The 24,905-nt window shown below is 47.5% G+C and overlaps 2 protein-coding genes across 7 annotated transcripts in view; one reads left to right on the top strand and one right to left on the bottom strand.

Annotated features, from left to right (window-relative positions):
• ZCCHC14 (zinc finger CCHC-type containing 14) overlaps positions 1–10,528 on the top strand; it is an 89,610-nt gene extending 79,082 nt beyond the window's left edge. For 2 of the 5 annotated variants that reach the window (XM_005592737.5, XM_074026622.1), the window contains 5 exons: positions 1,393–1,484; positions 2,147–2,274; positions 3,252–3,392; positions 3,470–4,930; positions 6,420–10,528. In XM_005592737.5, the coding sequence (XP_005592794.1) occupies positions 1,393–1,484; positions 2,147–2,274; positions 3,252–3,392; positions 3,470–4,930; positions 6,420–6,475 (1,878 nt within the window). In that variant the 3' untranslated portion in view covers positions 6,476–10,528. Of the gene's footprint in view, positions 1–1,392; positions 1,485–2,146; positions 2,275–3,251; positions 3,393–3,469; positions 5,126–6,419 lie in introns of those variants that run through there. The other 3 variants (XR_012428647.1, XM_065537552.2, XM_005592736.5) reach the window with 3 other exon arrangements.
• A 1,725-nt stretch (positions 10,529–12,253) lies between these two features.
• MAP1LC3B (microtubule associated protein 1 light chain 3 beta) lies at positions 12,254–24,732 on the bottom strand. 2 transcript variants are annotated; one of them, XM_005592735.5, is made up of 5 exons: positions 24,583–24,732; positions 18,125–18,180; positions 14,728–14,834; positions 13,933–14,097; positions 12,254–13,164 (listed from the first exon to the last, which is right to left on the bottom strand). In XM_005592735.5, the coding sequence occupies exons 1-5, from the start codon at positions 24,620–24,622 to the stop codon at positions 13,158–13,160; spliced, it is 375 nt and encodes a 124-aa protein (XP_005592792.1). In that variant the 5' UTR covers positions 24,623–24,732; the 3' UTR covers positions 12,254–13,157. The 2 variants fall into 2 exon arrangements, with proteins under 2 accessions (XP_005592792.1, XP_045239064.1); XM_045383129.2 differs by lacking the exon at positions 12,254–13,164 and having other exon boundaries at positions 13,624–14,097.
• Between the last annotated feature and the right edge of the window lie 173 nt (positions 24,733–24,905).

The raw sequence follows: 24,905 nt of genomic DNA, 5'->3' as shown, positions 1-24,905 counted from the left end.
TTGTAATACCCTCTGTTTAGGGTTTGTGAATCTTTTTTTTTTTTTTTTGGAGAGGGAGTCTCGCACTGTCACCCAGGCTGGAGTACAATGGTGCGATCTCGGCTCCCTGCAACCTCCACCTCCTGGGTTCAAGCGATTCTCCTGCCTCAGCCTCCTGTGAGTAGCTGGGATTACAGGTGCCCACCACCACACCTGGCTAATATTTTATATTTTTAGTAGAAACGGGGTTTCACTATGTTGACCAGGCTAGTCTCGAACTCCTGACTCATAATCCCCTGCCTCAGTCTCCCACAGTGCTGGGATTACAGGCATGAGCCACCGTGCCTGGCCAAGGATTTGTGAATCTTAAAAAGCAGAGATTTTACTAACCTTGTTCATAATTAGTTTTAAATGTTTTATTCTTATGTTTGCATTGAGATGGCCTAAATCACAGATCGTGTTAGGAAATAACATGAAAAGTAGAGGCTGGTGTGTTTGTGTGGCACCAGCCTGCACAAGGGAGTAACCACACCACCACTCGGTGTGGACGGCATCTGCTTTTCTGAATCACTTGCTACCTGACAAAGTTGCTGTCATCCCTGGCCGGGCGCGGTGGCTCACGCCTGTAATCCCGGCACTTTGGGAGCCCAAGGCAGGTGGATCATCTGAGGTCAGGAGTTCAAGACCAGCCTGGCCAACATGGTGAAACTCCGTCTCTACTAAAAATACAAAAATTAGCCGGACGTGGTCGCGGGTGCCTGTAACCCCAGCTACTCGGGAGGCTGAGGCAGAGAATGGTGTGAACCCTGGAGGCGGAGGTTGCAGTGAGCCGAGATCACACCACTGCACTCCAGCCTGGGCGGCAGAGTGAGACTCCGTCTCAAAAAAAAAAAAAAAAAAAAAAAAAAAGACCATCCCGCAGAGGGTGGTGAGTTCTGAAGGGCCTGCATTATGATGGGGCTGTCCTGGGGAGGGGGGAGGGTGGCACGCTATCATAACTCGCATCTCCACGGCAGTTGAAACTGTGACTTATGCAAGATGTTTTCTTTAGTCACCTGCCCCAAAGCATGTACCTGCTGGTACTTACTCACAGAGCAGAGGGCAAGTGGGTGCCTTTGGCAGAGCCAGCAGCCTGTGAGGTGGTGCACCCATCTACGCGGCCTGCACAGAAGGTGCCTTAGAGGGGCCGGGGACACTCTTGCTCAGAACCATGTCTTGGCGTTGAACCGTTGACACCAAGTCATTTAGCACGTAAACGGTCTGGGGTTCTCCAGCCTGTGACTGCCGAGTTCAGCTGGGTCTGTTTGCATATCCCAGAGGTAGAATAAATGTACTGAATTCAACTCCAAGTTCTTTGTTCTCAGAGTCCTACTTATGTCTCAGTAACTTTGTAATTTGTTTTTTCTGTGCAAGTTTTTGAGCCTTACTGAAGAAGATCTGAATAAATTTGAGTCTCTCACCATGGGGGCAAAGAAGAAGCTCAAGACCCAGCTGGAGCTGGAAAAGTGAGTGCGAAGTGGGTTTTGGAACCTGCATTTATTTCCATTTCTCACCGGCCAAATGGAGTGCTAGGGCTTCCCGTGCTAAATACCAGTGATTGGATTACTTTCTCTTGCTGATCCAGTCCTTAGTCATGCTTTTATTTATTTATTTCATTTATTTTATTTTTTTTGAGATGGAGTCTCGCTCTGTCGTGCCCAGGCTGGAGTGAGGTGGCGCAATCTTGGCTTACTGCAACCTCTGCCTCTCAGGTTCAAGCGATTCTCTTGCCTCGGTCTCCCCAGTAGCTGGGATTACAGGCACATGCCACCACGCCCAGCTAATTTTTTGTATTTTTAGTAGAGACGGGGTTTTACCATATTGGCCAGGCTGATCTCAAACTCTGACCTCAGGTGATCTGCCCATCTCGGCCTCCCAAAGTGCTGGGATTACAGGCATGAGCCACTGTGCCCAGCCTAGTCATGCTTTTAAAGTTCTACAGATGTGTTTTAGGTTTGACAGGAAAGGACCTTTATAGTAAATTTGACCAATCAGAATGATTTCCTTTCTTGCCTTGATGATCTGGAGGGAATTGCCTTGTGGTGTGGAGTAGGCCCGTCTTGAAGCTGCATGTGAAGCAGCACCGGGAGGCAGTGCTCACTTGTTCCTGTGCTTGATTATTTCACAGGGAGAAGTCAGAGAGACGGTGTCTGAACCCCTCGGCGCCGTCGCTGGTCACCAGCAGTGGTGTGGCTCGAGTGCCCCCCACCAGCCACATCGGGCCCGTGCAGTCGGGGCGGGGCAGCCACGCAGCAGGTGAACAAGGGTGTGCTGGGCAGATGACTCACACACAGGGGGGCCGGTGTGCTGGGCAGGTGGGTTACTCACACACGGGGGGCCTTGTGTTCTTTGTGATCATTAAACTTCAAATCACACCTATTTGATTTTTACATTTGTAAATCTTTATACTCATTTTCCGTTATTTTAACTATTATAGTCTCTGCCATAAGAAAATCGAAGGGACAGTTGGCTTAGGAGCTAGAGGGCAGTCACCTCTCTGAAGTTGCTTGGGCAAAAGGATCAGGTCCAGAAACTGCCACAGTGAGAGCAAGTGTGTAGGGGTGAGCAGAAATGAGATGGGAGTAGCCTGCCTCCCTCCCCAGGACTGGTGCCCAGAGGCCACGTTTAAGTCAGTGCCTTTCATGTTGACCCATCAGTGACATGGTTCTCCACGGACCTTCCTGCTCTGGGGGACCCGCAATCTCAGCAATTTGGTTTTCATCCTCCCCTCTGAGAAAGGGTGGGACACCTGGTGCGCTTGCTCTATTGTCTCACGAGAGGAGCCAGGTTTTCTTCACAATAGAAATAGCAGGAGGAGCAGTGGCTTGGGAGAGGAAAAAAAAAACAAAAAAAAAAACCCTGCCAGGATGGGTTTTAAGTGGTGATTTGACTGAAAGATCTCCGTGACTCGGCCGGCCTCATGAGAGGGGGCGCGGCGTAGTGTTGTGATGGTTCCTGGTGGTTCGCTGGGGGTTCCCTTCACAGGGCATTGTTCTGGGGTTGATGGTGGGGTCAGGTAGGGCTCTGGCTGAGGGGGTGTTGAGTAGCACTGCCGTTTGAATCTCTGCTGCATCCGTCATCATGTGGCCTGGGCCGGCATGTTCGTTTTCTGACTCTAAGAGCCCTGCGTGCCCCTGGAAGGAGCACCCGCCGACAGTGCGATGCAGGGCACGGGGCGGGGCTGAGCTGCAGGGGCACTGGCTGATGGCCGCTCCTCTGGCCCTTTTCTGCAGAGCTGCGAGTGGAAGTGGAGCAGCCTCATCACCAGCTGCCCCGGGAAGGCAGCTCCTCCGAGTACTCCAGCTCCTCCTCCAGCCCCATGGGGGTGCAGGCTCGGGAAGAGAGCTCCGACAGCGCCGAAGAGAATGACAGACGTAAGGGCACGTGCGCGGCGCTAGCTCCACCTGGCCCGGCTGTGGAATGGCACTGACCACTCTGTTTCCCTCTCTAGGTGTGGAGATTCACTTGGAGAGCTCCGACAAGGAGAAGCCAGTGATGCTCCTGAATCACTTCACTTCCAGTTCCGCCAGACCCACGGCCCAGGTTCTCCCTGTGCAGAATGAGGCCAGCTCCAATCCATCAGGCCACCACCCCCTGCCCCCACAGATGCTGAGCACAGCCTCACACATCGCACCCATCCGCATGCTGAACTCCGTGCACAAGCCGGAAAGAGGCAGCGCGGACATGAAGCTCCTCTCGTCTTCTGTGCACTCACTTTTGTCTCTAGAAGAAAGGAATAAAGGATCTGGACCAAGAAGCAGCATGAAAGTGGACAAGAGCTTTGGCAGCGCCATGATGGACGTGCTGCCCGCATCTGCACCCCACCAGCCTGTGCAGGTCCTCTCTGGGCTTTCAGAGAGCAGCTCCATGTCACCCACAGTCTCCTTTGGTCCCCGGGCCAAAGTCGTGCATGCATCCACACTGGACAGGGTGCTGAAGACAGCACAGCAACCGGCCCTGGTGGTGGAGACCAGCACGGCCGCCACAGGGACGCCCAGCACAGTCCTCCACGCAGCCCGTCCGCCTATCAAACTGCTGCTGTCGTCATCTGTTCCTGCTGATTCTGCCATTTCTGGGCAAACCTCCTGTCCTAATAATGTGCAAATAAGTGTGCCCCCTGCAATAATAAACCCCCGGACTGCTCTGTATACAGCCAACACCAAAGTTGCCTTTTCTGCAATGAGCAGTATGCCAGTGGGCCCCCTGCAGGGTGGCTTCTGTGCAAACAGCAACACTGCCTCTCCCAGCAGCCACCCCTCCACGTCCTTTGCCAACATGGCCACGTTGCCCAGCTGCCCAGCCCCCAGCTCCAGCCCGGCGCTGTCCTCCGTCCCTGAAAGCAGTTTTTATAGCAACAGTGGTGGTGGCGGCTCCACAGGAAACATTCCTGCCTCGAATCCGAACCACCACCACCACCACCACCATCAGCAGCCCCCGGCACCCCCGCAGCCCGCCCCACCCCCGCCGGGCTGCATCGTGTGCACGTCCTGTGGCTGCAGCGGCAGCTGCGGCTCAAGTGGCCTGACTGTCAGCTACGCCAACTACTTCCAGCACCCGTTCTCCGGTCCGTCCGTGTTCACCTTCCCGTTCTTGCCCTTCAGTCCCATGTGCAGCAGCGGCTACGTCAGCGCCCAGCAGTACGGCGGCGGCTCCACCTTCCCTGTCGTACACGCCCCCTACAGCAGCAGCGGGACCCCAGACCCTGTCCTGAGCGGGCAGTCCACGTTTGCCGTGCCACCCATGCAGAACTTCATGGCGGGGACAGCAGGGGTGTACCAGACCCAAGGACTGGTGGGCAGTAGCAATGGTTCCAGTCACAAAAAGAGTGGGAACCTGTCTTGTTACAACTGCGGGGCCACTGGTCACCGCGCCCAGGACTGCAAACAGCCGTCCATGGACTTCAACCGGCCAGGTAAGCGCGCGCCATGGCCGCGCCCACCAGGCTCCCGCAGGACCAATGCACACAAATGCTTGGTTTTTATGAAGAGTAAACTTATTTCTTTGTAAAGCAAATAATTTTTCGAATGCTTTTTGAAAGCGCGTGGAAAGCTTCAGGATAGGCTGTGAGGTCCCCAGAAGGGCTGCTGTTGGGTCTAAAACAGTCACGATGATTTCAGACAGCCTCTCGTTCTAGAAGGTGCTTAGCCAGTGTGGACAGGGCCTCCCTGGGCTGCCATGTCTTGCTTCGAGCCCAGAGCGCGAGCGTAAAGGACTCATTGCTGCCCCCTGGCTTACACTGGGGCTCAGGCTGTGGCGCCTCCTCAGTCTGGACCGTGTAGGGTGGGGCTCGCTGTCCCCTCTGCCCCTCCCTGCCGGCGCGGCTGTGGGTGTGGGGGGCTGTCGCCCCTCGGCCGTGCTGCATCTTCCGTTCCCTCCTGTTTTATCTCCACTATTTTTTTGTCTTCTTTAGTCAAATCCCAGTGGATGTCTGATGTAGTTATTATAAGTTATTATAATAGGTTTCTTCTTGCTGTCTGTTTTGGAAACTGGGGACTAGGAAAGTGGGTCCCAACTCTGACAACTCATGGTGCCACCTTGCCAGAGTCACTTGATGACTGCAGACTTCCAGTTGCTTCTAAGGGTTGCACTAGCTCTGTGATTCTCAGACCTGCCTATACGTCACGGTCACCTGGAGAGTTTTTAGAAACACACCTGCTGACTCAGCAGGTCTGCAGGCGAGGTGGGTTGATGGGCGCTCTGCCACGTGGGCGCGGTGGGTCTGTGCCTCCCTTCATAAAGCCGGCTGTATCTCCAGAGGCACGGGGCACTCGCCAGCGCTCATCTGCTCTCACCCAGTGAAAGGACGCATGTTAGAGCAGCCTGCCCGACATGTGTAGAGCCTGACTCCCAGAGAAAGCTCCTAAAGACAAAGATTGGTGGTCGGGCGCGGTGGCTCACGCCTGTAATCCCAGCACTTTGGGAGGCCGAGGCGGGTGGATCACGAGGTCAGGAGATCGAGACCATCCTGGCTAACATGGTGAAACCCCGTCTCTAGTAAAGATACAAAAAATTAGCCAGGCGTGGTGGCGGGCGCCTGTAGTCCCAGCTACTCGGGAGGCTGAGGCAGGAGAATGGCGTGAACCCGGGAGGTGGAGCTTGCAGTGAGCCGAGATTGCGCCACTGCACTCCAGCCTGGGCGACAGAGCTAGACTCCATCTCAAAAAAAAAAAAAAGATTGGTAACTTTTCCTGAGTCATTTCACCCTGGTCTGATTTGATCAACTTGTAATATTAGCTCCCATTTTGCAGGGGCAGGAAGGGAATGGAAACGGTCAGGATGGGTGCCCTAGATTTCCAGCACCAGAATCTTGCCCAGTGGCTCTGGAAATGACTGGACAGATTGGTGGATGGTGGTGATTCTACAGTCATTCCAATTTGACCTCTTTTTTCCCCTCTCTCTAGGTACTTTTAGGTTGAAATACGCCCCTCCAGCAGAAAGTCTGGACTCCACAGATTGATATTTTTCTCTGGCAACAGAACATTATTAAGCCATGGAGACATAAGGAAAATTAAATACAAAACTGAGAAGTCTAGTTGCTGTTGAGCTTAATCTTTTTAATCCAAAGGTGCTTTACTTTTCCTAGACTGGATAGAAAAATCTAGCGTAGAAGTGCATCAAACTCGGTTTATTGCCAAAACCCTAGATTGGAGCTTGGTGTCAGAACTTGCCTAGTGGGCATCTCTGTGGCCGGTGAAGTCGGCCACCTACACGTTTGGTTGCAGTGCAGAGACCCCACGTCTCCCGAAGAGCATTGCCATCATTGGCCCTTCTAGGCTCACACGTCAATTCCAGGGCAGCTACACGTGGTCTGAATCGAGAACTGAGCTTGGAGTTCTCCAGGTGGAGTTCCACCCGCCGGACTCTTGACACCCCTGGGCTAGGGAAAATGTCGACTTTGTTTTGTTCTGTTCCTAAAGTGATTAGCACTAATCTCTGGGATTTTTAAGGATTGCACTACAGAAGAATGTATCCTGATGTTAATCTCTGCGGTTCTGGGAGCCAAACTCCTCTGAGAACAGTCAGTGCAAGAGACTCCAATAATCCATATTTAAAGAGTCAGCACCAGCAGGCTACTCGACTTAGGACACAACAGAGATTTTAGTATTTCCTTCCCTCCTCCAAGCACTTGTAGCAGTTTCAGGTTTTTAATTTTTTCTGCAAATAAATCTAAACTACGTTATTAAATAGAAATAGTTTACTCGCAACAACTTAATTTCTAAGGGTCCAAGTCCCAGAGAATCCATAGTCGTCAGAGCTTTGAGAGTATCTTTCTTCCCAGCCGGTCAGTGGCTTCGAGCCCTGTTTTCCACTACAAATCACCTCCCGAGGGGGCTCGGCGACAGCGCAGCTCTGTGAGTGGTGGTGAGGATGCTGCACGTCCTTAGCAGAGTTTGCGAGTTGCTTTATCTCCCACGGGCTCCCCAAGAACCTCCAACCCCGAGGCTTATCGCTAGCGGATTCGCATCTGAGACAGACATTTCAACAATGATACAGTCCTGTCATTTATCAGCAAAAGATTGGGAATTTTCTCCTGTCAACTTCTTTCGTATTAGGCTGTGTATTGATAGTTAATTCCGTTAAAAATTACTTGGAAAACAGTGGGAAGTGGTAGGACTCTGGAAGAGGCCACACACGCGAGAGCTACGAGATCTGTGCCAGTCTGGTTTTGGTCAGGTAGTAATCAAAGTTCTCACTGTAGATCTCTAAATTTCAGCCGACGGAAATGAAAGCCTTTTGTCTGAAATTCACAGACTTAAATCTTCAAGGTTAAAGGGAATTTTCTGCTCAAATAATACTCATCTAAAATGCTAAAGTCGTCAGTGTTAAAATTCTGAGTGGTAAAATCTTGCCAGGGATTTTGCAGTTGGATATTTATTTAAAAAAAAAATTGAAATATTCAGACTATTCTTAAAATGGGACAATCAGTCTCATGAAAAATTGATGTAAATCAAAAGAATACCCTAGAATGAGGCATTGTGATGTGAGCGTTCAATTTTAAGAGCAGTTCCTAACTTCATAGAAACTAAAGCAGAAAGTTGTTACATTTTTTTATGACAGGCTTTTCGTAGAATTTGTTAGTTTTATTTTAGTTGAATTTTATTTCTATGCAATGCAGAATTAACAGACCTCCTCTCTCTCCTCATGGTACACAGTATTACAGTGTTGAAGTAATGGTGATGCTTATTACAACAGCTATTTAGGGGAATGTTACGTTGATCTTTTAAATTATAAACACTACAAAATGTCAAAATAATGAGAACTGACACAACTTTGCCTTAAAGAGTACTAGACTGGACCTTCTCATATTACGTTAAAGGAAGACTTAGAGTGTTCATTGATGTTTACGATTTTAATATTTCTGAAGGCCATTCCAGTGGCCTGGATATGTGCTGAAAGCCAAACTTTTAAATTTTTTGGTTTTTTAAACAAAGAAATATTTTAAATAAATCCTATTTCAACACTGAAATTGTTGAAAACCGTCTCATAACAAAAGGAAAAAAAACATTTAAATTTTTGTTTTAGTGGTCAGTATAGGGGAATGAAAGCGTCTGTTGTTACCCATGTAACTATTTTGATAAGTATTAGAGGTTAACCTTAAATCCAGCAAAACATTAAAACAGAAACTTTTCAACTTGAAGCCTGCCATTCAGCGTCGAGGTAAACGAGTTCCAACATTGTCCCGGCTGTGCTCCCAGCAGCGGAGGTCTCTGTGGAGCTTCCAGGCGTCTTGAACGTGTGTGGGCGGTGTGACATCTCCAGGGAGGCTGTCCGAAGTCGAGAATCGTGAGCTGTCAATAGGAACCACACAGTGTAGAGAAAATGGAACCGCCCATCCGTAAGGGCCTCTCCCTGAGGGAGCCGCAGGCTTGGACTTGAGAGAATTTGCCAGCAGTGAGCTCGGATGCATCTCTCCAAAAGCACCCGAGGTTGGCGCGCCTGAAGAGCATCTTGCGTTCATCAGACTTCCTCATCTGAAAACACAGAACATACCCTTTCAAGTACTTAGACATTTTCCTGAAATTGTGGTCTGTTTCAGAATGCTGTGGCAACCAGGTAGGTGTGGCACTGGCCATGTGCCACGTCTTTGCCCTTTGTAGTCTGTCAGATATTAAAGTTTCTAACCCGGTTTTTTTAATCTCCAAGAATGGGGAAAGTGGAATGTAGAGATGGAAGCAGAACGTGATGTTGGGATACAACAGCTATTTAATCCTTCGTTTTATTTTTTAAGCAAAACACTCAATTTTCTACCTTATTTTCTAATGTTTATTTCATGGTAATATTGACCGTTGGAAGGTGTTTAACATAAAATCTCATTGCTGAAGAGCACTGAGGAAATGGGAGCTAGCACTTGTAATAAAAATAAAGACAAGTTATTTTCTTGAATGCATATATGTGATTGGGTATTTGAAAAACCAGCATCATGTGTCATCTCCAAAAGATTACAGGAGTCAGCTTGTTCATGTAGGGGTGTTAGTAGGTTCCGTATTCTTCATTCAGTTCTTAGAATTCTAGGTCCTTTATTGCCCAGAGTTAGCACAGTTAGTTTCTACCACAGACTCTGTGTTGGGGCACACTAGTGGGCGGGGTAGTGACTTGGCCTAAACGTCACCTGGCTGGAATGCCTCCCATCTGAACAGAGGCTGAGCGGGGCTTTAGGCACTTGCCAAATGGGAACCGGGTTGCACCCTCCTTGCTCCCCGTCACTTTCTTGTCACTCTTCCTGCTTCCCAGCGTTTTGTTGTATGCCCTGCTCGTTGTACGCCGTGACGACTGATGGTACCGCGTGCCGAGGTCTTCAAGGTTGTGAGGAAAGCCGTCAGCCTGCTTGACTCGACTGCTGTCCCAGAGGAGAGTCCTGTGCGACCTGAGCGGGGGTGGCTGTCATTTCCAGCATGCAAGTGACTCCCAAAGAATGAGTCAGGTTGCACTGAACGCCATGGGTTCTGAAGAGGCGAATTTGCTGAAAAGTCCCAAGGGTCTGAATGAAAGCATCTTTAATCAACACTCGCAATATTCTAGAAAACCATATACTGTGCTGGTTGAGGCCAAAGGTCAACATTACTCCACTGTTCACCAAGGAAGTGGGGGGCAGTGGCCATCAGCCGCGGCCTCACGTGCGTTGTAACAAGCCCTCATCACATGTATGAGTCTTACGTGCACAGAAAGAAGCGGCTTTGGTACTGAAACTGGACACCTTGTGTACTCAAGATACCTTCACAGCTTCTACTGGACATTTTCTTTTTAGGAATGAAGGAAAATTCTCCCATTTTTGAGCCATTCTTTTGTCAATTCTACAAAATTGCATGTAACTTTATAAATATTTTTAAAAGATATAGTTTTGTAAATATTTAATATTCCGCTAATTTGATTTTGAATTGTAAATGTCAAGTATTCTGTTTTTGGGGTTTTTATGTTTTATTATACTTTGTTAAAAAGGACAAATTGTACATTTTTAGAATGTTTTTATGAGTAAATTTAATGTACTGAAAATAAAAATTTTAAAAAAGGCTGTGTTTGATGTCACTAGGTCTTTGTCTCAGAATATGTAGCCACACACCTTTTCAGATCAGTCTGAATCTCCAAACTAGGGGTTCCATCCTTTCTACCCTCTCAGATTTACAAAAGGGATACCTGATTTTAAATCCATTCATTCTCTATCAAGGTGCCAAGTTTTGTTGTTTTCTCTTGAGATGGAGTTTCACTCTTGTTGCCCAGGCTGAAATGCGATGGCATGATCTTGGCTCACGCCAACCTCCCGGGTTCAAGCGATTCTCTTGCCTCAGCCTCTGGAGTAGCTGGGATTACAGGCATCCGCCATCACATCTGGCTAATTTTGTATTTTTCAGTAGACTTGGGCTTCTCCATGTTGGTCAGGCTGGTCTCGAACTCTGGACCTCAGGTGATCCGCCCACCTCAGCCTCCCAAAGTGCTGGTATTACCGGCGTGAGCCAGCACACCTGGTCAAGTGTTTTTTTTTTTTTTTTTTGAGATGGAGTCTCGCTCTGTCGCCCAGGCTGGAGTGCAGTGGTGCCATCTCCAGTCACTGCAAGCTCCACGCCATTCTCCTGCCTCAGCCTTCCGAGTAGCTGGGCCTACAGGCACCCGCCATCACGCCTGGCAAATTTTTCAAATATTTTTAGTAGAGACGGGGTTTCACCGTGTTAGCCAGGATTGTCCCGATCCCCTGACCTCGTGATCCGCCTGCCTCGGCCTCTCAAAGTGCTGGGATTACAGGTGTGGGCCACTGCGCCCGGCGTGTATTTTTTATTTTTTTAAAGTGTCCCTGCTAATAACAAAGATGTAAATTCCTGATTTGGGGTTAAAGATGTTTCAACGTGAGTTTCCATAAAAATGAAAGTTGGCATGAATGGATCTCAGATACCTTGGGAATGTGGCCCTACCCAGAAGTGACTCCCAGGGAAGGAGCAGGCCTGCTGCAGAGGGGGGTGACACAATGACAAAAGCCACCAGCTGCTACACCAGCCTGTGACCGACTCGGCAACATACAGAATCACTCCCATGGCATCTAAGACCACACCCTTCTGGATTTGGGAGGTGGCAACATACTGAGCATGTGCTCTGGTGACGTCAGGGAAGTAAGTAGGGACACAGCACCCACAGGGAGCTCTGAAGACAGGACAAGGGACAAGCTGCTTCTGTTGAGCACCTGGCCTGGGAAGGCAGTTGTCTCAGTTGTCTCATGTCACTCTTGTATTTTTCAACAGACTTTTAGGTGCCTACTTAAACTGGAGCTGGGCTCAGAGTTCCCTAGATGAGAAGGCTGGCCACTTTTTGTCTGGTGTGTGTGTGCTGCATCTGTACACGGTGCCAGCAGCTCCCCACGTCCTCCAAGGGTACACTTTCTTAACCACACACACACACCTGATACTTGTGGTGGTTGGTTTACAGCAGTAGGTTGTTGGGTGTTTATTCCCACAAAACACGTGAGTCAATTTGCATCCATCCTTATAGCCCGTGACACGTGAGTTCTCAAGAGGACTTGGCTTTATAAAGGCTAGACCTGGTGGCAGGGCCTTGACCAAGGTGGGGAGGGTGCCCTTGACAAGGCAGAGGCCCTCAGAGGGTGGTGCTCCTCCATGTGAGTGCCCCCTCAGCACGAGAGGACCAGCCTGGATGCCCCTCCTTGGGAATACAGGGACCTGCTTTGCTTTGGAAAGTACAAACAGTGTGGGATCCAAGTCTCAAAAACGGATCCCATTAAACTGAGCTTTGATGACAGTTTTTAATTGTGCCTTTATTCAACTTAGTTCATTAAAAATGTACTTGTTTTAAAGATCCTATAAATAAAGTGACCACTCACATGGGATATCGGTCACCCCTCAGCATGTTACTTTTTTTTTTTAAAAAGCAGTATTTCTTATAGGAATCTTACTGATCACACAGTAGTTACAATAATGTCAGATATGATGTATACAGTCTAAACGAGACAGGCCAGTTAAGAATTTACATAATGTAAAAATACACATATTAAAAGTTAGCCAGGTGGACAGACGCATGCACTGGGGGGAGAGCAGGTGACAGGAACTCCTTTAACAATCGGTAGAGGGCCCAGATGCAAGGAATCTGGTTTTCCCCGTTACAGTAAACAGCTTTCACTAATGTATACAGGTATTCCATACATCTAAACACACAAGGGTAAGTTGTGACCTGCTACACATAGGGTCTAAAGTGGTGTAATTGTGATTTTCCTGTGATACTCCCAAGAAAATTATAAAAGTGAACCCCATGCAGGTAGTGGGAAGCACTGGTCTTTTATCACAGGTTGAACCTGAGGAGGTTGAACTCTTGACATTAGTATCTGTAAAGAGCGTATGGCTCTTTTTGCTATGTTTTCTCCACAACTGACATGCACTTAGTGTGGGAGAATTCTGATGGCTGGCTGACCTAACAGTGACAACTACTACTCAAAATGTGGGAACCTTTTCAGTAATATTGAGTTATACATTTAACATTAAAAAACAACGTGAATCATCCATAGCTTTAAGCCAGAAGGCAGAAGTGAGTGTGTCTGAATGTTAATGCTTTCAGTTACACCATTTTGTGGTTTCTACCGCTGTCTTCCAGAATGACACTGGTACTCTGCTGCTTTCCGTAACAACACGGGCACCAGTTTGAACTCAAAACCTGAAACAGAAGAAATGCCACTCTTTCTCCAGGGTCTTTTAAGAAACTAGATCAAAATTATAAATTATTCAAGTTTCCTTTTGAGTGGTGTCTTTATGTGTGTAACTATCTAGAGAACAAACCAGAAATGTCTACCCCTGCAAGAGTGTGGACTTTGGGTGTAGTTCTGTTAGGAGCTGCGGACCTCCAGCAGTTTACAGTCAGGGCCGTTTTCTTACACACACCTCATTTACCCTGCATTTGTGCCAACTCTGATGGCAAATGCATTTTGCGGGGGTTACGCTTCACAACTCAGGCCTAAAGATCCTCTTAGGGAGATCTCTCTAGCTGAGTAGAAAACTTCTACCCGAAAAGGCGGCGGGTTCTGTGAACCTGAAGAGAAGACTCAGGGTCTCTCTGAAAGCCTTTAAATTACTCCTGGAATTGCAAGTTCCTATTAGTGAGAAAAGAGCATTAAAATAACTTGAAGGTGTATTTTATTGGCAACTTAAGAATGCAAAGTATTTTATTTTTAAATTTTTAAAATCTGAAAACAAGCTAGCCTACATTAAATAATATAGTTTCCAAAGCTGAACGTGCTCACTTGGAGCTCAGTTTTCCGCTTGAAACACAAACACAACTTCCTAACACTCCTAGGTGGGAACACTACTGTTGGATGATCTGTGATTAGATGAACTGATCCATCTCAGTTGGTAACATCCCTTTTTTTTCCTTGGTAAGGGTTTAAAAAATTCTAGAATAGATGTATTTTTCTAGTTTTACACTGACAATTTCATCCCGAACGTCTCCTGGGAGGCATAGACCATGTACAGGAATCCATCTTCATCCTTCTCACTCTCATACACCTCTGAGATTGGTGTGGAGACGCTGACCATGCTGTGGCCGTTCACCAACAGGAAGAAGGCTTGATTAGCATTGAGCTGTAAGCGCCTTCTATCGAAAGAAAACAACATGAAGAAATATTGACAACAATACAAGAAGGATGAAGCATGTGTTAAAATATCACCCATCTGATCAATAAAATATGAAAATTTTCTGAATGCTCTTGAATCCAACACTTCTCAAAAAGCACAGGACATTTCCTTTGATTATACTGATATGAGCTATAATCACTGAAAGATTACACTTTAGGCTGACTTTAAACTAGTATGCTGTCTGAATAGCTGTTAAAATGTCTAATGTGAGAAAGCAGTTCAAATACAGTTTCCAAACTATTCTAAGATCTAAGCCTGTGCCATTTTTTGCCACTCACTGAGTCTACATTCTCTTTAGCTTTGCTGTACAAAACCTTAATAACTTGTAACACTGATTTTCAACAGGAAACATGTACACTAGATGTTATGATAAAAGAAACTGGATCTGAAGTCTAGCAAGTAAGAAATATAAAACCTCAAAAAAACATTTTATACTTTTAAGTTGAAATGGTTTTAATCAGAACTGAATTCAGCTGAAAAAGATTTTTTTGAAGATTTTAACCAGAACTAAAGATTTATCTGTAAGTTTCATAAAGAACAAGAAAGTTACTCAAAGGAAATTTATTATAAAACAAAGGTGGCTGAATACCTAATTATCTTGATGAGCTCACTCATGTTGACATGGTCAGGTACAAGGAACTTTGTTTTATCCAGGACAGGAAGCTGCTTCTCACCCTTGTATCGTTCTATTATCACCTGGAAAGGAAGCCAGAAGTGATTTTAAAATAGTCATCAGGGCCGGGCGCGGTAGCTCACGCCTGTAATCCCAGCACTTTGGGAGGCCAAGGCGGGCAGGTCATGAGGTCAGTAGATCAAGACTATTCTGGCTGGCCGGGTGCGGTGGCTCAAGCCTGTAATCCCAGCACTTTGGGAGGCCGAGACAGGCGGATCACTAGGTCAAGAGATCGAGACCATCCTGGCTAACACGGTGAAACCCCGTCTCTACTAAAAAATACAAAAAAAAAAAAAAACTAGCCGGGCGAGGTGGCGGGCGCCTGTAGTCCCAGCTACTCAGGAGGCTGAGACAGGAGAATGGCCCAAACCCGGGAGGCGGAGCTTGCAGTGAGCTGAGATCCGGCCACTGCACTCCAGCCTGGGCGACAGAGCGAGACTCCGTCTCAAAAAAAAAAAAAAAAAAGACTATTCTGGCTAACACGGTGAAACCCTGTCTCTAATAAAAATACAAAAAAATTAGCCGGGCATGGTGGCGGGCGCCTATAATCCCAGCTACTTGGGAGGCTGAGGCAGGAGAAAGGCATGAACCCGGGAGGCGGAGCTTGCAGTGAGCCCGAGATCGTGCCACTGCACTCCAGCCTGGGAAACAGAGTGATGCTCCATCTCAGAAAAAAAAAAAAAGTCATCAGGCTGGGCATGGTGGCACACGCCTGTAATCCCAGCACTTTGGAAGGGTGAGGCGAGCAGATCACCTGAGGTCAGGAGTTCGAGACCAGCCTGACGAACATGGAGAAACTCTGTCTCTACTAAAAATACAAATATTATCCAGGTGTGGCGGCAGGTGTCTGTAATCCCAGCTACTTGGGATGCTGAGACATGAGAATCACTTGAACCTGGGAGGCGGAGGTTGCAGTGAGCTGAGATTGCGCCACTGCACTCCAGCCTAGGGCATAGAGCTAGACTGTCTCCAATCAACAAATAAGTAAAATAGTCATCAACAATGAAAAATAGATAATGCCTCCTACATTCTAACTAGCACAAGCCAAAATGGGCTTTGAAAAAGCACATTCATTAGTTTCCTCGTAGCTCTCCTGTGAAGAGTGATCATTTGCTAGCTTAGACATCTACCCCTTACAACATACGGTACACAAGATACGATATGGCTGTCACCAGGTAGGAAGTGGGGGAAAATACTTTGCTATGTATCCTCTGTGTTTCAATTTTGGAACAATGAAAAATACATATCTAGTCAGAAAAAGACCAAGCCTTACCGAAGCAGAGAGGCTGGGAGCTAGCTTCAAGCACAAAACATCTGAAATTCTCAATTCCAAAACTACCATATCCTGAGACATGGCTTAAGTTCTAATGAAAGTAAATGCATGTGTTTCGGGAGCCGCGGTGGGTCTGAATGGTTGTCCTGGCACATACGGAGGCAAGACTATGCGTTCGAGGCCAAGCTGGGCAACATAAAAACCTCTCATCCATTAAAATAAATAAATAGACAAATAAAGTAAATGCATGTGTTTTAATAAATGTGTAAGTTCCTAATTATAGTAATATGCTCAATGTTTTTCCCCACTGGAGACTATTTGACATGAAAAAATGATGTTTGACAAGGTGAGTAGAGTCCATTATTAGATGGTTCTACAGACAAAGTTTTGTGCATAATGACCTGGTACTTTCATTTTGAGAAAATACTTCTTTAAATGAGGTTAAAAATACAAGTATTTGAGGCTGGGTGCGGTAGCTCATGCCTGTAATCTCAGCACTTTGAGAGGCTGAGGCGGGCGGATCACAAGGTCAGAAGATCGAGACCATCCTGGCTAACATGGTGAAACCCCGTCTCTACTAGAAAAATGCAAAAAAAAAAAACAAAAACAAAACAAAACAAAAAAACACTAGCTGGGCATGGTGGCGGGTGCCTGTAGTCCCAGCTACTTGGGAGGCTGAGGCAGGAGAATGGTGTGAACCCAGGAGGCGGAGCTTGCAGTGAGCCGAGATTGCGCCACTGCACTCCAGCCTGGGTGACAGAGCGAGAGAGACTCCGCCTTAAAAAAAAATTATATATATTTGAACTACACAGGGAACAAATATAGTTTCATATTATTAATTTAAATAAATCTATCAGGCCGGCGTGATGACTCACACCTGTAATCCCAGCACTTTGGGAGGCCGAGGCGGGTGGATCATGAGGTCAAGAGATCAAGACCATCCTGGCCAACATGGTGAAACCCCATCTCTACTAAAAATACAAAAATTAGCTGGGTGTGGCGGCACGTGCCTGTACTCCCAGCTACTCAGGAGGCTGAGGCAGGAGAATGGCGTGAACCCAGGAAGCGGAGCTTGCAGTGAGCCGAGATTGCACCACTACACTCCAGTCTGGGCGACAGAGCGAGACTCCGTCTCATAAATAAATAAATAATCCATCAGCTCCTCACCATACTTCCTTTCCATGGAGCAAAATATTTTGTTTTTTAATTCTAAGCTGCTATAATATCTGACCACAGATGAGCCTCTGAGTCTCATTAGCGTCTGTGTTTACTGAGCGCTGCAGACATCTTCTCTATATACAGTAATTCTTCTACCCTATCACAACAAAGAGAAGTTGAGTGGCAGGAATGGGAAATCTTTACATGCTTCTTTGGGAAAGAAAAATGCTTATTTGTACATTGTTCCATTGTGTGAGACCTACATAGGGTTCTGTGTAAGGCTGAGTCAAGCTGTCATCACCTTCCCTGGTAAGTTTGAAAGCTTTACCTGGCAGGCATGTTCAGAAGTGTGAGATCCACAAGGAAATATCAGTGTGTAGGCTCCACCTGCCTGAGTTTAAGTGGTAGCAGAAATTAGAGGCAGTACAGAAATCTTGGATCCTGAGGCCAGCCACTGGCTCATGCCTATAATCCCAACACTTTGAGAGATCAAGGTGGAGGATTATTTGAGCCTAGGAGTTTGAGATCAGCCTGGGTAACACAGCAAGACCCTGTCTCTACAAAAAAACTTAAAAAATTAGCCAGGTACGGTGGCGTTCGCCTCTAGTCTCAGATACTCAGGAGGCTGAGGAGGGAGGACTGCTTGAGCACAAGGTGGTTGAGACTGCAGTGAGCTATGATTGCACCACTGCACTCCAGCCTGGGAAACAGAGTGAGACCCTGTCTCTTAAAAAAAAGGATACCTCCTTCTAGGTTGTGAAGCTGACATCCAGGGTTTGGCTGTCTGGTGATTCCTATAAAAACCCTGTCAAGTGGATGCACTTATGCAGTGCTCTCCTCTGTGTACATTCGAGACTGAAACCGAGGCCTGAGACTACCTACCGGGATTTTGGTTGGATGCTGCTCTCGAATAAGTCGGACATCTTCTACTCTTTGTTCTGCAATGAAATGAAGAGATAGAAGCATTATGAAGGGCCAGCTTCTTTCCAGCACTGCTGCTGGTCCTACACCCAAGCTCAGCTGTGAGCTGTGGCACAGCAGAACGGTGAAGACATCTCTCCTGGAACTTAAAGACACAAAACATGAACACTTCACATCCGATAAAGGTTTGTATCTAAGGCCAAAGGCAACATAACATACATGGCTCTACATCAGGTGATAAGGACACAGACCAGGAATATGGGACAACTAATTTCAAGGAACTGGGAGCCCAAGTTTGTGGACAGATATACAAGGCAGATCCACTGCATGAGTCCCAATCCTTCCTCCAAAGACCACTACTACCTATAATATTAACTTCAATTTTTGTTAATTTTCCATAGTTGAAAATGGAATCCATTATATCCCTTATAAACCAGGAAATGCAATTTTCTCTTACCACTTCCAGCTTTTTAATGATATGGTGCCTAAGAGAAAAACCGCTCAAGAGAATGGAATATGAGGCTGGGCACAGTGGTTCATGCCTGTAATCCCAGCACTTTGGGAGGCCGAGGTGGGCAGATCACTTGAGGTCAGGAGTTCGAGACCAGTCTGGCCAACACGGTGAAACCCCGTCCCATCTCTACTAAAAATACAAAAGTTAGCCAGGCGTGATGGCACATGCCTGTAATCCCAGCTACTCGGGAGGCTGAGGCAGGAGAATCACCTGAACCTGGGACACGGAGGTTGCGGTGAGCAGAGATTGCGCCACTGCACTCCAGCCTGGGCAACAGAGCAAGATTCCGTCTCAAAAAAACAAAAAAGAACGGAATATGGAAAGAAAAAAAAATACTCTTGAGTTTTAGTTTTCTTCAGTACCTAAGAGAAATCACAGCTTAAGACACAAAGTCTACTGTTGAATATATTTCTAAAAACATCTATTCTCCCTTTTAACAGAACGACTTACTGATTCAAAGTTCAACAGCTGTACTAGACTGTGGGCAATACAGGAAAAAAAGCAAGCCAAGTTCAGTTCTCAAAAACCCACAAATATAGTTGGAGAGAAGTCATTTACAAAGCAATACATGTATTAAAAAAAAAGGCAATATGTGAACATATGACTTAGATGGCATTATTTAAAACCTCTAAAAAAAAAATTGAGCAAAATCACCTTGATTTACTATGGTAGGATTGATTCTCATGGTAAGGGCAAATAAATAATCAATGTCATGAACTTCTTGAGACAGAAAAAAGATAGTGTGACCTACATAAAGATGACGTTACTCTAACATAACATCATTGCCAATCTCATTCACATTAAAAAAAATTTTAGTATCACTTTTTTTTTTTTTTTTGAGATGGAGTTTCACTCTGTTGCCCAGGCTGGAGTGCAGAGGTGCAATCGCCGCTCACTGCAAGCTCCGCCTCCCGGGTTCACACCATTCTCCTGCGTCAGCCTCCCGAGTAGCTAGGACTACAGGCGCCCGCTACCACGCCTGGCTAATTTTTTTGTATTTTTAGTAGACACGGGCTATGGTTTTCATCCATAGCCAGATGGTCTCGATCTCCTGGCCTCATGATCCACCTGCCTTGGCCTCCCAAAGTGCTGGGATTACACACGTGAGCCACCGCGCCTGGCCCAATTTTAGTATCACTCTTTATAAAAACTTCTAAAATTCCTATTTTCAAGTACTGCCATAAGTTCGACTTCTGTCTCCCCATCCAAAATTTTAAAATCAGCTTCTAAGATACATTACTAAATATAAACATCTTTGCCACAAAGATTGCAAACTCATGGATTTCTACCAGTGCATATTCCTATTGAATAAATATGCAAATAATGATAAATTTAGTGGCCGGGTGCAGTGGCTCATGCCTGTAATCCCAGTACTTTGGGAGGCCAAGGCAGGTGGATCACAAGGTCAGCAGTTCGAGACCAGCCTGGCCACGATGGTGATACCCCAACTCTACTAAAAATATAAAAATTAGCTGGGTGTGGTGGCAGATGCTTGTAATCCCAGCTACTCGGGGGGCTGAGGCAGGGGAATCGCTTGAACCCGGGAGGCAGAGGTTGCAGTGAGCCAATATTATGCCACTGTACTCTAGTCTGGGTGACAAAGCAAGACTGTCTCAAAATAATAAAAAATAAAAAAGATAAATTTAGATATTGTTAACAGTAAAATTAACCTAGTGGCTCTTATCCTTTGACTCCTTCTCTACTTCCCAGCGAGGTTCTCAGTGACCCCTCATCATCACTCCTCCTATCTATGAGACCTCTTCCTATGCCTGTCCTACCCCAGACCCTCTTCACAATAAAAACCTCCATTGTGTCTGTGTAGATTATTTCAGTGTATAGGGAAAATCACGATTTAATTCACTCCAGCAAATAAATGATACCTCTTTCATATATCCTGGAATGTTTCACATTTAAAAGCTTATCCTAATAAATCTAAAAGTAGAAACGTTCAGACAGAGGGGAAAGATTTTTTTTTTTTTTTTTGAGACAGGAGTCTCCCTCTGTCACCCAGGCTGGATTGCAGTGGCACAATCTTGGCTCACTGCAAGCTCCGTCTCCCAGGTTCACACCATTCTCCTGCCTCAGCCTCCCCAGTAGCTGGGACTACAGGCGCCCACCGCCATGCTTGGCTAATTTTTTGTATTTTTAGTAGAGATGGGGTTTCATCATGTTAGCCAGGATGGTCTTGATCTCCTGGCCTTGTGATCCAGCCAAACCTAGTTTCTTATATTAAAAAAATCTTTCAGGCCAGGAGTGGTGGCACACGCCGGTAATCCCAGCACTTTGCGAGGCTGAGGCGGGTGGATCACATGAGGTCAGGAGTTCAAGGCCATCCTGGCCAACATGGTGAAACCGTCTTTACTAAAAATACAAAAGTTAGCTGGGCGTGGTGGTGGATGCCTGTAATCCCAGCTACTCAGGAGGCTAAGGCAGGAGAATCACTTTAACTCAGGAGGCGGAGGTTGCAGTGAGCTGAGATCATGACACTGCACTCCATCCTGAGTGACAACAGCGTGAGACCCTGTCTCAAAAAAAAAAAAAAAAAGGAAAGAAGGAAAAAACATAAAGGCTCTATGAAGTTTCAAAGTCAGACACTATAGTGTTTAAAGTTATCTTTACCCTGATTTATTCCCAAAATACGACCTAAAAAGACCAAAATGATTATTTTCATGAAAGGTGTGAAGTATAAAGACAAGTTACTTCCTTAAGCTGTAAAGAATAGCACCCAAGTCTCCCATAGGAGCATCTTAGCAGCCTGTCCAGCAGCAACGAAAACCCAGTGCTGAGCCTGGAGGAACTGGCTGTACACAGTACGCACTGACGCTCCACTCATTCTTCAGGAGACAGCTGTTTTAGAGGCTAACAGTATATTCAACAGAAGCATTATGAACAGCACAGTCAATGGCACAGAAGAGGGCAAGTCTTTTACTTCCTTAGTTTCCTAATGCTGTAATGATCTGTTTTTATTTGTCTTTCTCAACAGACTGTCCCCCTGGCAGTCAAGGACCCAGCTCGAGGCCAAACTGTGTTCCCCCAGGGCTTAGGCTTTACATAGAAGATAGTTAATCAACAACTGAATGATTGCTCCAGATGCACACCAAAATCTAATCTCCTTCCCCATATTCCTTTCTTCTAAAACAAAAAAGAATCCTTAGAAGCCTTTACAAACGTTAAAATAAAGGGTAGGAGCCTAAGGTTTCCTATTTTAATGAACACGTTATTTGCAAAGTTGTTTTGAGATATCTTCAGTCATTTTAAGTACAATTTCAGTTACACATATTTTCCAGGATTTACTTCTCAGAGAGGAATTGAAGCATTCCCCCTCCCCAGGCCAGGCATGGTGGCTCACACCTGTAATCCCAGGGCTTTGGGAAGCCAAGGCAGGAGGATCACTTGAGGCCAGGAGTTCAAGACCAGCCTGGGCCACACAGCAACAACAACTCTATGTCTTTTTTTTTTTTTTTTTTTTTGGTAGAGATGCGGTCTCACTATGTTGCCCAGGCTGGTCTTGAACTCCCGAACTCAAGCGATCCTGCCTTGGCCTCCCAAAGTGCTGGGATTACAGGTGTGAGCCACCATGCCCCACACAATTTTAATTTTTTAAGTTTATTCCAGTTTTCCAATACATCTCCCAGGACACACTATGTGTCCTGACTCACACAGTCTTGGTCCACTTAATATACTGGAAATGATGGCTACCTACTGGAAACTGGAAGAATTCAGGCCAGGTTAAAGGTACCAGTCCAGACTCTGCCACTAGGTGGACCATGATCTTCATCGCCAGGCCCCACCCAGTTTCTTTAGCTACAAAAGGAAGGGGTTCTTTTCAGTGAGTCTTAAAATCTATTTCAACTTTGAGAACCCTCTCAATCCTGGTAGAGTTTATCAGCAGAGCTATACTCAGTTTTAACCTTAAACTCACTCACTCGGAAAGAGAAGGCACCACTCAAGCTAATGGGGCTAATCTTAGACTCCATAAAGAGGTTCTCTCCAAGGATTCATTTCCCTCACTTACTGTGCTACACATGTCTGAAAACTGTCAGTAATCACGATCAAAATTACCAAAATACTCATGAACTAGAAAGATTTTTTAATTACCAAAATCAGAAGCAAGGAAAGGTAACAGCTGTTAAAAGATACTTAAGACGTTTCTACAAAGTGACTATTAAAGAGACATTTAAAGGGGAGGGGGCAAAATAAAGGTGAGCCAAGGGAAAAACCCTGAAAATACAGAGTATATAAGATACATACATCGACGGGAAGAAAAATGGGGCATTATTGCTGGTCTACCCTCAGGGCCACTTTTAGGTTCCAGGAAATTCCTTGTTCGGATGTGTTAATCTCACATTTCCTACCGTTACTACCTACTCTTCGCAGAGATTTTTCCAGAATAACCCAAAAGTACTATAAGCAAAAAAGAAAATAACTATAGTTTCTGTTATGAGAAAAAAGGCATCTCTCCTACACAAATGTTCCCAGTTAACTTTTCACTGGTGAAAACAAAAACCAGATCTGAGGTGGGCCGATGGATCGCTTTAGCCCGGGAGGTCGAGGCTGCAGGGGGCTGTGACTGCACCACTGCACTCCAACCCAGGTGACAGAGCGAGACCCTGTCTCAAAAACAAAAGAAAGAAAGAAAATCTGCCTTAAATGCTGCTCTCAGGGCTCAATAAGCCTAGACACTAGTAAGAGTTCATTAAGGTCACTAACAAGAAAACTTCTAACAAAAAAGGCACGTCTAAGTCTTGCTAACCAACGGACTGCCTCAAGAGGCTGTTGGAAAAGAGACGCTTGGCAAGCCAAGGCCCATTTTCATTTACTGAAGTTTCTCAGGCACAAGAAATAAAATAACGGTCAATAACGAGACGTGCAAAACTATATCCAAACTCAAATACACGCTAAGCTCTTTCTAGACTCCGGGAAACGAGGCAAAAGCAGACAAACAGCACCACTGTGTGGGCTCCCGACGAGGATGGCGGCAGACATTCGCCGTCCGCTGGGACCAACGCGGTGCCTCCCTACCAAACCGGTGCCTGGAGCTGAGGCAAAAACAGATATCCGGATCTGCTGCGTTCTCTGGCTCAAAAGGGAAAGAATCACTTCGCATCATCTGCGTGGAGTAAATACTGTGATGGTGACACCTGCACGTTTAACCAAATGCCAGGACACCTCAGTTGGGTTTCCAGTCTGAACTGGCGGAAAAGGGATGTATTCCTGGTGTCAAGGTGAGAACGGAAACGCAAACCCAAGAGAAGTCTCCCACCCCAGCTCCCGGGCTACACACACAACTGTCAACACCGCCGTGGGCCGTCCCGGGCGCGGCGGGGCCGGGGGCCCAGCACGTTCCCCCGCTCTCGACGGAGGCTCTGGGGTCTGTAAGGGGCACTCGCAGCCGGGCGGGCTCCCTCGACGGGAAAACTAGCCCTGAAGGTGACGCGCCGGGTCCCGGAGCAGCCCGGCTTCAGAGCCGAACTGCCCAGCGTGGCCCCGGGGGCCCTTGGGCCCCAGAAGCGCGACCCTCGCCCGGCAGCACGTTCGAGGGGGCGGCGGTGGCCGGGGTGCGGCAGGGAGCCCGCCGCGGAGGGCGCCGGGTGATTCAGCAGGCCCGGGGGCCCCGAGCGCACCGGTCCCCGCCCGCCCGCCGCGGGCTGCCTCCTCCTAGGCCTCCGAGGGGTCCGCAGGCCGCCACGGCCCAGACCAGCCCCTGGCCCTCCCGGCTCGGCCCCGGCCTGGGTCCCTCACAGTGCCCCGGGCCCCGCGTCCCTCGGCCCCGCCGGCCGGCAGCCACCGGCCCCGCTCGGCCTCCCGGCTCGGCCCCGGCCCCTCACGGCGTCCCAGGCCCTGCCGCCCTCCACAGCTCGGACCCCGGACCCGCCGCACCCGGCGCCCTCGCGGCGACACTCACCGAAGGTGCGGCGCTGCTTGAAAGTCTTCTCCGACGGCATGGTGCGGGGATCTGGGCGGCGGCGGCGACGACGCGAGGGTCCCGGCGGCTCCTGGGGGCGGCGGCGGCTGCGGCGGAGAATCTGACTCTGGCGATAGCTACTTCCCTTGTGTCTTCTCAGCCCGCAGCCTCGTCAGGTGACTCGCAGCGCGTCACCGAGGGGCGGGGCCAGAGCCGGCCAGGGCCGCCGCCATGGCGGGCGTGGCGGAACACAGGAAAGGCACGCAGCGTGGGGGCGGGGTAGGTGTGTGCGCATGCGCGATGAGTGAACCGGGCGCTCTGCG

This window comes from Macaca fascicularis, chromosome 20, assembly GCF_037993035.2.
Source record: "Macaca fascicularis isolate 582-1 chromosome 20, T2T-MFA8v1.1".
Taxonomy (NCBI): Eukaryota; Metazoa; Chordata; class Mammalia; order Primates; family Cercopithecidae; genus Macaca; species Macaca fascicularis.
The sequence above is the reverse complement of the archived record's forward strand: the minus strand, read 5'-3'. Positions and strand labels throughout refer to the sequence as shown.

Coding starts and splice junctions, on each gene's coding strand:
- MAP1LC3B (XM_045383129.2), bottom strand. CDS start 24,622: ATGCCGTCGGAGAAGACTTTCAAGCAGCGCCGCACCTTCG. Junction 18,181..24,582: donor CAAGCAGCGCCGCACCTTCG/GTGAGTGTCGCC, acceptor ATTTCATTGCAG/AACAAAGAGTAGAAGATGTC. Junction 14,835..18,124: donor AGCATCCAACCAAAATCCCG/GTAGGTAGTCTC, acceptor CTTCCTTTCCAG/GTGATAATAGAACGATACAA.